Here is a 13,482-nt window from a genome sequence, read left to right as displayed (position 1 = left end):
ATTGCACTTTGCTCTTGCCTTTAAATGACATAAAAACGATGAGCTCAGTCATACCATGTATGTTTTCACACTGTTTTGTGTGAACATAAGGTGTTACAAAACCTACTCCAGTTTTTCCACTTTTATAGTTTGCTGTACATGTTGCTCAAGTGAAGCTCTGAGTAAAACATCTGTCTTAGAAAAAAAAGAGGGTGAAGTTCAGAAAGCCAACACCCATGCCTTGAGCTTTATCAAATCTCTAAGTCATGTGTTCTGTGGAAACACTCCCTACATTCCTGTTTGTTAAATACCTCTTCTTGCAGTCTCCCAGTCTGTTTTGATTCACAAAATCATGATGAAATCTCCCCATTTGCCACAGATGTGTTTTTCTTTGGCTCGGTCAGTAGCTGTTGATTGATAGTTAACATTTTGACTGGGTGAAAAAAGATGATGAAATAACCAGGATCTAATCAATATCACTCCCTGCTCTTATCCTCAAGAGGCTATATTACTGTAATAAGTGATCGGGATTGAAAGTTTTCAGCTCAGCCTCATCTCCCATGACAGATTGCTGATGCAGATGTAATATCAAACTACAGCCGGGCCCCTCCCTTTGTTCTCACAGCAGCCAGGATAGTTGCACAAGCTGTGCTTTATTGCTGTGTGCACATCAGAAGTGTATACATAAATATAGTACATGTATGTCTTTCTGCTTGTGTGTGCTCAAAGCCTTGTATATCATCACAAATCTGGGTGTGTGCTTGCTGATAAGTAGCCCGGATAGTGTCTCAGATAAAACAGAGGGTGTTCCAGAAAATAGTTCTACACATATACCCATGTATGCATATTTTTTTACGCATGCATGCCCTTGTATGTGTGTGTGTGGTGGTGTGGTGTGTGGTGTGTGTGTGTGTTAAAGCAGTATCTGTTTCCTTGAGAAGCAGCTCAGATATGGCCCCTCATCAAGTGGGTGTCAGTCCACGGTCAGCTCACTTCCCTTTATAGCCCAGAGAGTTACGGCCCTGACCTCTTGTGATTTCCCCGTCTGAGCCTTCCCCCTGCCCCGTTCTGCTCCCCAACCACGCCCCCCTCCAGTCCCTTCTGCCCTCCCTCTCTCACTCTCTCTCTCTCTCTGCTCGCTCTCTCCCTCCCGTTCCCTTCCCTGCGCATTGGAAACATGCTGCAAGCCGACAGACAAGGCAGAGGCTGACAGACACACGCTCACAAAAACACACACACACACGCACACACACATTCGGGAGGCACTTTCAGTCAACATGGGCCAGATATTGAGCTGGATCCGAGGCCCACGGGACGCCCCGGTACTGCAGGATGTAGCTGTGGAAGAGCAGGTGTGTGTCTGTGTGTATGTCTATGTGTGTGTGAGTTGCTTGTGTCATGGTATTTGCTGAGCAACTAATCCAAAAGTATCCACGTGTGTTTTGTTTTATTAATGTAAGTCGGCCTGTGAGTGTAAAAACATATTTGCTGTTGGTTCTGTTAGTCTGGTTTGTACTGTACGTTAAACAAAGAACTTACAGGGGAAACACATATTAGGAGGAAAACTATCTTGGCTCCAGACCAAGTCAGACTTCTCTCTCTCTCTCTCTCTCTCTGCTGGAATGTGAGAGCCTCCCGGTCCTGGTCAGCCTCTGAGAGTCCAGTGTGTGTGTGTAGTAGTGAGATATTAAACCAAGGCTGGGGCAATGCCTGCAGTGTTTGTTGCCAGTTGCTACAAGCACCAAACCACAGGGAAAATCTGACAGATCAGTGTTAAGTGATGTTGTTTTGATGGTGATAGGTTTGTGTGAAGAGTGTGCTGAGAATATCCTTATTTTAATTTTTTATTCAAAAAAGAAAGAACATTAAACTTTGTTTGGGAACTCTCACAGGAGGAGAAGGTTTTGATTTTTCTGTCTCACCCAAATAGCATTCTCCTGTGATAATCTGCAGCAGAAGATGGAGCAACTTTAAAGGGTGTGTAGCTGGAATAAGCTTAAGTGCTTTTTTTCCCCTTTGCACAGTTTAATATTGCATGTACTTTAGGTCATATCCTGTAGCCTCAGCGTCAGTAGCTTTTGTTACATTTTCACAAGTCTGGCAGGGAAAGCGGCTGCGTGTTGATATGTGACAGGTCCACACTGGCTGTCCTGATGTTGCTACTTTGTTATCAGGGCTGTGTTGGTTTGTTCTGAGTCACTTTATGTGTGAAAGGTTAAATAGCAAATGTGTATGGGAAGGAGGATTGTGGACAGATAGACCTTCATATATTTGGTGGGTTTATTATTTATTTTTGTGTTGTGCTTTGGGGCCACATTTTTCCAGCTCTGGGCTGTAGCAGTCTGACTCCCCCCGCAGCTGGAACAGCAAGCATTAGAATGACAGGAAATGGCCACTGGGAAAACATGTCTTGATTGCACATGGACATCCGTCAGAACAAAGTCAATGAATGATAATGAGATAATACCTGGACATATCCTCATTGTCAAACATACATATCCGTTTCAACCTGAGTGGATGTTGAACTCATCAGTCTTGACATCTGACTGATGCTGTAGCAGACAGATAGACAGCAATTTCAATGCTGCAGTGGATTTATAATTGATATCCAAGTTAGATCATGTATATTAGCATTATTCAAAACCTTCTGTTCAGTTCTGAACAATTATGCTGTACCACTGTAATCTGTACCACAGTGAAAATAACAGATTACAACGTGACGATAGGTTATAGGTTGCTCCTAGTGATGAACTGACTATTTGCTCCCATCAGCTTTATGGAGCTTTGTAGTGAGTTTCAGCTCATTGTTTCAGAATCTGATATTTCACTCAGGAGTCGGTAGAGACCAAAATCAGAACTATCATCATTCATTCTCCAAATAAATGATGATGTTTCGCCCTAATTGTTTGATGTATAAATGAGCAACCCATTTGCTAACAAATTGATAATGTTGTGTTCACAACTTGAGTTATTGCAGGTTTAAATACCAGTAGTTGTGTTGCCAGCAACCTGTAAAGTGTCAAGAGTAAAAAATATACTCATTATGCTAACAAAGTGGCCTCTGTTGTTGTTGTTCTATTACTTATATTATTGGCCTATTATCATTAATGCAGTAACATATAAGCAGCATTTCATTGTTGCAGCTGGTTGAGGTGGAACAAATTTTAGCTGCTTTATATGCTGTTGGGTCTTCACAGGTTTTTGTGAAATCATATTAGGTTTAGCTATTAGGACATTAATAGCTATGAAATATGTGTGTGAAAGATAGTGAAGAGTAGAGGTCAGATTAGCATAAAAACACTAGTAGTAAAGTACCTCAAAATTGTATTTCAACACAGTGCTTTGAGGAAGGTGCCGACAGTGGTTGTTTTTTCTGTGTCACCCTGAAGCACAGTGTGGGTATTCAGTACAAAGAAGTATGTAGTCTCCACGGCAGGAGGCTCTGCTGACTCATTTGCTCAAATGAAAGTGTGATGTCAGGCATGTACGCTGTCAGGAAATGACAAGTCAAAACCTAAATTTCCTCTCTCTATAAATCAGCTGGGTTGGCTCATGCAAGCCTGTGTCATGTGAAGTTCACTGACATCATGTCACATCGGTGTCTGAACCTCTCATTTACCTCTCACTGCGTTTTTGTAGCTACTTAGGATCAAAGTTTTTGAATCTGAAAAACAAACTCAATCAGCTGTATTGTCATGTCTGTGACACAGTGATATACCCTCAGGCTGTGTGTGTGCCAGCGAGAGACGGAGAGCAAGTTACACACACGTGACTATAAATACACAGACATTTTTTGTTGACACGTATCCTGGACCGCTAGATATTATCCTTTCACTTCCTGTTAAATGTGTTTTTAAATGTTGGTGTTTATCCCATCGGCAGGCTGTGTGTTATTTCCCAGCACTCACCGGGACTTGTGCAGTCAGATTTCTCACTTCACTGACAGTTTGGGTTGAGCTCAACTGCTGAACCCAAACATTGCTCCGAGGCTTTTTGCTTTTTCATGTCAGTTACATAAAAGTATCTCTGGGAGAGCTTCCAGGTGTCTGGGCTCACCTATGAACAAGATTCAGCGAGGCGTTGTTGTTCAGCACCAAATTCTTTTGGTACATATGTTCTGCTGTTTGTTTACATCTCCCATGCTTGGGGAAAAGCTGATGCTCGTGGGCACATGATGTTTGTCCCAACAAGTAATGATAGATAATGTTGACCCAGCAGCCTGACGCTTACTGGAAATTGTAATGTGATATAATAATCAAGATTCCTGGCATTACTTCACATAAACAGATGAAAGTGGAAAGCTAAACTTGGTGATGACATGTTAGCAGGCTTGTGATTATTATGTGCTAATTTTCAAAATTGCTGACATGTCCCAACTATGTCTTGATGTTATTGTAGTTCTTGTACTCTAAAGATTTAATCTGTTATGCAGTTAGAACAGTACAGGATTATTTACTCAGCTGTGTAAATGTAAGAAGGAAGCTTTAGCAAGCATTGACAGTCAGCACTGTAGGTTGGTAGATGAAGATCCACATTTTTTCGTGTGTTCCTAGAATGGGATGAAGTGTGGGTCAACAAATCAGGGGGAAAGTGCAGAGCTAAATTTAGAGAAGGTGCGTGGATGTGCAGCAGAGCAAAGGACATTTACAGTTTACTGTCAGTGTTGGGGACATGGATGCACACAAGGGAACTAGAAAAGGAGAGTTTCACAGCAGCCGCAATATGTACTTGCACCTACATACTACTATAAAACTTGTCAGAACTTTTTGATTGCATTTTTTCATCATTGTCTCCTTTAGTATATTGATGCACCAAAGTAATTTCCCCACAGTCATGTATTATAATGATTAAATAGTAAAACAACTTTTTTTATATAATGGATGGAGCCATCAGATTCATACTATCCTTGTTATTATGGCCATGTATATTCTCTGTGTTTGACTTTGATTTGAGGCTGCAAGTTCTTTCCACTGGCCAGCTCTGATATCTCAGATTTCCAAGCATCTCATCTGCACCTGAACATACCATAGGACAGCAATAGTTAAGAGTTAAAATGTACTGACTTAACATAAGCCTGAACTTTGAAATGTATTTCCTTTGAAATTCTATATTATATTTACTGATAATGAAATCTGTAGCTCAAACAAGTTTCAAGAATCAGCAACATGATTTTCATACAATACTGAAGTTAGAAACTAAACCAATGGACAACAGGAAAAACACATTTACTCTTGTTTACCAAGACAGTGGAATAGAGACTGGAGAGAGGAAGTGTCTAATTGGTCTAATTGGAAAAGAAAAACTAAAAATTCTATAGACTATACCTATGTTTTCCATGGATTATTTATGTTTGTTTGTGTTATGTTTGCCAAATATGGAATTTGAATTTTACAGAAGGTAAATTATATGACAACAGAGAGATGAATTGATACAAGAAAAAGAACATTTGTGCGAAAAAAGTTAAATTCACCTTGGTGTAGAGAGACTGTATAGTTGTAGATGAATACAGCACTGTATCTCCATTAAAGTCAAAGAAAAGTAAATCAAATATATAAGCCTTATCTATAAGCCTGATAAGCAACCCAGCAGACTATACAGAGTATTGCAGATTTAAATGTATGTGAAAATGTAAGAAACTAATGCATAGGCGAGCCTAAATACAACAGAGGCTGATAAAGTCCAGCTGAGGATAATGTAGAGCTGAGCAGTAAAGGTTCAAGGCACTAACATGGCTACTGGCTCTTCGAATAGGATGCATGTTACTGAATATAAAACATGAGTTTGATCCATTCAGAGACTAACATTACTGGTTTTTCCTTTGTAGTTATCATTCACAGACACTCCAGTCAGCAATAGCTCTTCTTAGAATTTTTTTTTTTTTTTTGGCCACATGGACTCCACTCTTTTTCTTCTGCTTATCTGGAGTTGGGTTGCAGTGGCAGCAGGTTAAGCAAGGTAGTCCAGTTGTTCTGCTCCAGTGTTCCAAGCAGCATTTTCCATTTTCTCCTGGGGGACCCCAAGGTGTTCTCAGGCCAGATGAGATATATAGTCACTCCACCATGGGAGTCTACCCTGAGGCCTCCTACAACTTGAAGGTGCCTGGAAAACCTGCAGTGGTATGAGCCCCAGGAAGCATCCTGATCACGAGCAAGAACCCCCTGAAATGGCTCCTTTCAATGAGGAGGAGAAGTTGCTCCACGCTTAGCTCCCTCTGGATGTCTGAACTCCTTACCCTATCTCTCACGCTCCATTTTACCCTGTCCTGTGAACAAGACCCCAAGATATTTCCCTACTTGGGGCAACAACTCACTCCCAACAGGAAGGGAGCAGTCTTCCCTTTAATGGCAAAGAACCATGGCCTTGGATGTGGAGGTGCTGACTCATCCCAGCCACTTCACATGTGGCTGCAAACCCTCCCAGTGCATCCTGAAGGTCATGGTCTGATGAGGCCAACAGAACCATGTCGTCTGCAAAAAGCAGATAGGCGATTCTGAAGGTGTGCTGGCCAAGTAGTGTATAGTATGTTTTCCAGAGTCTGTTTACTCAAATGTTACAAAACAGCTGCTAGAAACAGGTTTGGTTGTAGAGCTGCTGTGAACTCTCTGTGGGTTTGTCATTGCTGTGATGCCTTCCACAACATACACACTAATTTGATTAATTATTAGAAACTCAACCTTCAGATTGACTTGCAACTTAAATCTGTGTCAGTGTGTTTCTAAGAGGAGAATTAGTCTGGTTTGTTAAGTTATCCTGGTTTCCTCTCCTCTACATTATTCCTGATTATTTCTGCACCGTCAGGTTATACATTGCCTACAGGTTGTTCATATGAGGATTTAAAAGCATACAGATTCCCTCTGGCATAAGGAATCTGTCAGGAAGCCACTGTTCAGACATGACCTGATTCACATACTGTTCTACCAGTATGTTTACTGCTAAATGGTTTTAACTATGATCACTTGTCAGCAAAAGTATAAACACAGGCTTAGTTTAAGAAACATGATGCGATAAAGCCTCCCACTTGGAGTTTGCCTGTGGACCCCTGGAAACAGCATCAAAGTTTCAGACTGGAAACCCCCCCCTAAGTTTACAGCCTCAGAGTTTGGATTGGTCGATCCCTCTGAATGGGTGGGTCTGCTTTAGCTCATTAGTTGTCAACAAAGATAAGTGTTACCAGGGGTTACCAAGTAAGGCGTTTGGATCCAGCGTAAGCATGCATGCCTCTCGGACAGAAAAATGCCAGCTCTCTCTGTCTCGCTCTCTTTCTCTCTCTCTCTCTCTCTCTCTCTCTCACACACACACACACACACACACAGTCAAAGATGCAAAAGCAAAGGAAAGGCTCTGTTGTGTTTTTGGAGTCAGTCGGGGGAAAGACTATCAAAGAAGATTTATTTTGAGAGGTCACAGACACAAATATTTTTGCCAGGGCTATGGCAGGGTAGGGATTGTGCAACAAATCGTATATCTGCGTATGTCTGCTTACTGGACTACTAGGTAGTCTGCCCACCTACTATAACAAATAAAATTGGTGGGATATAAGACAGACTGTTGCTCTCAAAGAATACATAAAATACACCAACCATATACACTCCTGAACTCTGTGTAGCTTTATTCAAGGTGATAATCCTGTGTTGTAATCATCAGCTTGCTTCGGCTGATGTTCAAGCAAGTTTACTCATGTTCATGACAGAAATGCTTCCAAGAAGAAAAGCTAGAGTATAACCACAGTTTATTATGAAGTAGTATAAAAAGGAAAGCATGTCTGTACAATAAATCTCAAATAGCAAATTCTTAATTAAATACAAAGCAAATAACACCAAAAATAATGTCTATCAGTTTATTGTAACTTGCATCATATTGCTCTCTTCATAGCCAAGAATAGTTTATATTAATCATGGCTAAACTCTATATGTTGTGCAAAAATGACACACATACAGTATATATATATATGCTAGTTTTATGTTCATGCAGCATAAAACAACAGACTGATACATAAGATGACAGACAAAGTGAGCCTGTGCAGCAGTTTCAGATGACACGCTACACAATCCTCCATTCATTTTCACCTCAGTGCTATGAGTATTTTTAGACACAAGGGGGTGCTGTGTTTTCTTAAGCCCTCCCCTAATAACATGTTTTACATGTTTTGTGGTGTGGAGTGCTTTGTCTGAAGTAATCAAAAGTCTATGGATTAACTTCAAGAGGTACTGAACTATCAACTAATCAATGCTATGAACAGAAGGGGGGAAGGGAGAGGTTACATAACCTCTGGCTGCTGTCCAGGGGCAGCGCTTCCTGTCTGTTCCTTTGTCCTGGAGCTACTTTGAAGACCCTTGAAGGGCACAGAGAACATGTCTGAACTTGTGTTGATGACACAGTTTATTGTCTCTTCCTTCCAATTTTGACTTACTTTAATTTAGAGTCCCCCCCCCCCCCCTTTCTCTCTGCTCTGGCTGTCTTTGGGTGTGGTATGGACTAGATGTGATGTGATTCCCCCCCCTCCCCCCTCCCCCTTCTTTTCTTTCCAACCAAATGCACACACACTTTCTGCCTCTGTTGTTTGAGAGGCTCTGCAGTCTAGATTCCTAAGCAGTGAGTCTATCAGGCACACCCAGACGCTGCCAAACAACACTGCAGCAGCGAATCGACTCCTGCCTCATCACTGCTTTATGCTTCAACTCTGCCCCCCCGACAGCTCTTCTTTTGAACATCTTGCTGAGGGGTCATTGCATCTGTTATTGAACTGCAATATCTCTCCTCACAAAACCTGCCCTGACCCAGCCCAAAGTTTCCCTCAGACTGACTTATTTATTTTTCCTGGAAGGCAGTGGGCAGTGGGTGGGTCTTTGTGGTCCAACTATCCAATCTGACTGAGTCTGCTCCGTTGCAGTGGGCCTGAGGGGGTGGGGCCTGAGCAGCACAGGCTTGTTGTGCCTCTTTCAAGAGGGCGGAGCAGCAAGTTTTTCATGCTGGGTGTGTGTGTGTGTGTGTGTATCTTTATGTGTGTTTACAAGTGTGCGTGCGCGTGCCAGTGTGCTTGACATACGGTGTAGACTTAAGTGTTTCCACAGCAGGAATCTAAGGTGAACCAGCCTGCAAGAGAGCAACTTTTTAATACTCACAGCAGCATAGGATACACACTCTCAATCAAACTTATGGTATGTATCTGGGCAGTATGCTCACCCTTTTGTAAATGCCTGCATGTGGAGTGGCTTCCTGTTTGATAACTGTCAGACTGTCAGTTTGACGGCTGTTTTTTGGCAGAGCTGTGGTTGGGATCAGATGGTTTGGAGGCTTATTGTTCATGTGTCAGTCTTCAGTTCACCATTTTTATTGTGTGTCGTGTGAGTGGCAGCTTGTGCCGTTTGCGTGTCAAGTTAAGGAAAGTTGGCAATGGACTTAAGATTTCTGTGTCACTGTTATTGTGACTTTTATGGACCCAGAGAGCAGTGGTCGCCAAGGTAACGACAAAATGGATCAAATAAACAGCAAGCAGTCAACACTGTATGTATTATGAGGGATACTGCACTCAAATGCATGAACGATGATCCAGACTTCTGTGAGTCAGGGCGTGTTGTTGCTGCCCCTGGCTGACAGATAGTACCAATACAGCAAATTACAGGATCAGCCCCTCTGCTTTATGTCTTTTTATTCCGACTGAGACATGTAATGTAATGTGTGTGTGTTATTTTGCCACAGAGTGCCGAGAGAGTTAAACAGAAGAGTGAGGAAAAAACTAAAAATAATACATATCAAATGAACAAATGAAACCAGAACTGTGCTGTAAAAATGCTATGGTTGTCTTTCTCCAACCTGGCTTTGATGGCAATAACATAATGACAATAAAGGGTATCAACAGCATGATATCAGAACAGATAGAATATTGTATTATGTTTGACTAATGACCTCACCTTTGAGTTCACCCAGCTGTCTCATCAAATCTTTCCCTGCAGCAATAATATTCATTGATGTGCAGCTCTGAATTGAAACTGCAGTCACACAGCAACAGTTAGCTTCTTTGCTACTTTTACTCTTCTGCTCCACAGTCTTGCTTTGCAACACTCATTGCAGCTTCTGTCATTTCCACCACAGAGCTGTTCTGATCCACATTATCACCACTGACCATTTATACAAGGTGCTTTTTTTAAGCAGTGGCAGCAGCTAACTAAGGAGTCATTTCCAGCCATATTCACATGTGCGTGTTTGTGGTTTGTTGGGTGGGGCCAAGCATTAGTCATCAGTTTTCATACCAGGGCCAAGCTACTGCTTTAATCACTCTTGCTGGGTAAGGCCTAGACATACTGCGTTGTCTCTTTAACCTTGCCAGACAAACACATTGTGAGTTGTGTGCGTCATGTTACTGGTTCCTGTTGTGCTTCAGTCCAGGTTAATCTGGCGTTTAACATATGTGTAGGCATGTAAAACAGAACGAGGACTCAAACAGAAAACCTCGAGCACATCGGCAGTTTCTGTCTGAGGCTGCCAGTTTTGAACCATTCCAAATGGCACCTCACCGCCATCATTACCTTACTACATTGTCACTGGTGTTCAGAGTCATATGACAGAAACACTTCAGCTCTAAAATCCTGTGCCTATTCTTGGACACACTCACTTGGGCTTCAGTCAGCAGTGTGCCCAGCACTCTCACAGCGACCACAATATTGATATAAATGTCCTGTCGATGGTATGTCAGTCAGTGTAGTCCTCCCCCGGATATTGCCACAGTAGCAACAGTGATTCGGTCGGTGTTCGTTGTGTGTGGGGGTGTCTTGTGTTTTACCACAGGAACTATGGTCAGGCATCCACATGAGTGTATCCGAGTGGGGTTTCTGTTTGTAGGATTTTGTCTCACACAAATTTTCATACACATCTGTGTGGCTGCCTAGCTGTTAATGAACAGAGGATGTCACTGCGACAGAACCCCCTTTTGTTGCTGGTTTTAACATGATGCTTTGTATGGTTTGTTGTGTCCTCCAGTGTCATAGGTGAAACAAATGACCACAAGCGTTTCAAAGTGATTTGAAACTTAAAATGGTATCAATAGAGGATATATGTTGGGCTTTATGTGCATATGTGAATTTATAATGTGTGTTTATATGCACTGTTGTGTGTTAGTCTACAACTGATTCACAGTCTCTCTATGTGTCTGTGAGCTGTGAACTTCTGTTAATGCTCAATATTTCCTTTGTGAAACAGATACATGGAAACTATCGACCCCTTCCCTTACCCCGACAAAATTTCAATCAGGTATAGCTGTATGAAATTTTTTACCGTCTGATTTTGTCTGTGTACAGTGCTGGACAGAATAACAGGAACACCTAGTATAATGCTGTGTAAGGCAGTCACTTCACAATCTACAAAATTAATTATCACATGCTCAACAAAAACTTAATCGTTCCTGCTACTTTGTCCACCCCAAGTATGACCATTGTCAAGAAAAGTCTTGTGTACAGAGCCAGTCACAAACCACTTGGGGTTACCTTGAGTTCCACTAACTTCTGTTCTCCAGAGTGGTTTCTTTGGTTTTTGGGAAAAGGTGACATGACATGACTTTTGTCCAAATTTAAAGGTCAGTCAATATCTACGATGTATTTGCTACCAAATTATAGCTCTCTCATTTTTACAAAACATAATATTTGTTTGACTTAACCATCTAATGCTACAGCTAGCATGACACCTTGATGACGCACCTACTGTGCTTCACTGCTAAGCCTCATGGTATAGCTTGTTAGCAAACTGCTGACGTTGTGCACCTGTCTGGTCAAATCTGTAGTCTTGTTCATATATTCTATGACCAGATAGTGCCTGATTTGAAAAGCTAAGCTGTTTTACCAGTTTCAGACTTTAAAAAAAAAAAAAAAAAAAAAAAAAAAATCAAGTTCTTATACGGCTGCTCTAGCCATCATTTAACATTTCAGACGTTTGTCTTCTTTTGTTTCTACAGGATATTCTAGAAAAACATTTTGATATTCCTGAAATTAAGGTATAAAAAAAAGTATTGTTTTGATATTGGTACAGAAACATTTCAACTGACACCTAGCCTTTGCTCATGGGAGCTGTAGTTGTTGAATGGTAATGAGTGAATCTTTACTGTGCATAGTAGACACCCCTATGCGTCAGAATACGGGTCAGTGTCATGCTTCTGCTTTTCCCAAACAAACTGCAAAAATATGTATATATACAGCAGAGGTTAACTTGGAGGTAGGATCATACTTAAGCTTTCTTTTGCACACTAACACTACCAGCATCCATCTTTTAAATGCTGCCTGGAGTCACCTATGTCAAACATATCGCACTTTAAGCTGGTTTTAACAAAACCAGAATGGCATAAAGTGTGAGGCATGTGCCCGTTGAAAGCATCTTGTACAGTGTGTGTGCTGTTTGTAATGAGTGCCTGTGGATGGATGAGAGAGCAGACTGAGGAATGTAGTAGGAATGCTGCAGTCTTGAGTATAGCAGGCATAAAACTCTCAAAGCTCAGGTGAGCGCAGAGAGTTCTGTCTGATGACATAACAAACCCCTGCTTCAGCCACTCCAGACCTTTTTATTTCACTCTCTGGCACGTTTATGTATTATTTCTCATTTTTATGGTTATCTGATATGGACTTAGTCATCTTGTAAACACGATGTATTGATGTATTGAGCTTTGTAGTCTCCCGTCTGTTGGTACATTGTTTCCTTTATTAATGGTTTGTGAATGAAATAAGCAGTCTGCTTGTTTGTTGGAAAAGTATTTGGGTGGTGCGCTGTATGTGCTGCCTAACCTGTCTTTGTTAAATAGCACCTGTCACACAGTGAAGGTAGGGCTTGGTGGTACACTTGTGCAGTGGTTTTGATGTCAGACTGAGCCTTTGTGTTTGGTTTCAAGCATGGTTTCAAAATAGGTCCCCTCACAGTGCAAATGCATGCTGATGACACAGTGAGGTTCTGACTCCTGGTTGGAGAGTGTAACTTCTTGAATATTATGTTGAGATCATCAAGGTAGCATGTTTCTGCAGGTCTCATGCTTCCAAGATTTTGGTCCTTGCTCTTTGTTTGTGGACTGCTCTCATATGAATGAAAGGCAAATGAGTCACCAAAATCTCTGGGCCAACTTCCCTTGATTTCAACTGAGACATTGGAGAGTTCCAAATTTAATGAGGATGTTGTCTCTGGGAGCTTTAGGTTTGTTGTAATGTGCAATTTTTTTTAAGTACAGAGCAGAGCAAGAGTGTGAGTATTTGGTCACAGACACATGATTTGTTTACATCATGTTTTTGACAAGTAGGGGAGTACACTGCAGTTACCACAAGTATTTTAATCAAATGAAACCATAACAGCTTTTTCATTATCTTTAAATCATGTCAATGTTGTACCCAAAGCTTCATATCCACCTGAGTATCATTTGAGTATTGTGTTGAGATTTGTGTCCACAGTAACCAACACATGCTTATTCATTTTCTTGCTGAGAGTTTGATTGATATCAGAGCCAGCAGCTTAGCTTAGCACAAAGACTGAAAACAG

The 13,482-nt window shown here is 41.4% G+C and overlaps 1 protein-coding gene across 50 annotated transcripts in view; it reads left to right on the top strand.

Annotated features, from left to right (window-relative positions):
• cast (calpastatin) overlaps positions 1 to 13,482 on the top strand; it is a 37,740-nt gene that overhangs the window by 5,288 nt on the left and 18,970 nt on the right. For 16 of the 50 annotated variants that reach the window (XM_018700248.2, XM_018700241.2, XM_018700236.2 and 13 more), the window contains exons 1-2: positions 1,118 to 1,331; positions 11,176 to 11,226. The exons of 13 other annotated variants lie outside the window; for them this stretch is intronic. In XM_018700248.2, the coding sequence (XP_018555764.1) occupies positions 1,257 to 1,331; positions 11,176 to 11,226 (126 nt within the window). In that variant the 5' untranslated portion in view covers positions 1,118 to 1,256. Of the gene's footprint in view, positions 1 to 1,114; positions 1,332 to 8,955; positions 9,138 to 11,175; positions 11,227 to 13,482 lie in introns of those variants that run through there. 21 more of the 50 variants (XM_051074246.1, XM_018700243.2, XM_018700239.2 and 18 more) reach the window with 12 other exon arrangements.

Source organism: Lates calcarifer, linkage group LG12, assembly GCF_001640805.2.
Source record: "Lates calcarifer isolate ASB-BC8 linkage group LG12, TLL_Latcal_v3, whole genome shotgun sequence".
Classification (NCBI taxonomy): Eukaryota; Metazoa; Chordata; class Actinopteri; family Centropomidae; genus Lates; species Lates calcarifer.
The sequence above is the reverse complement of the archived record's forward strand: the minus strand, read 5'-3'. Positions and strand labels throughout refer to the sequence as shown.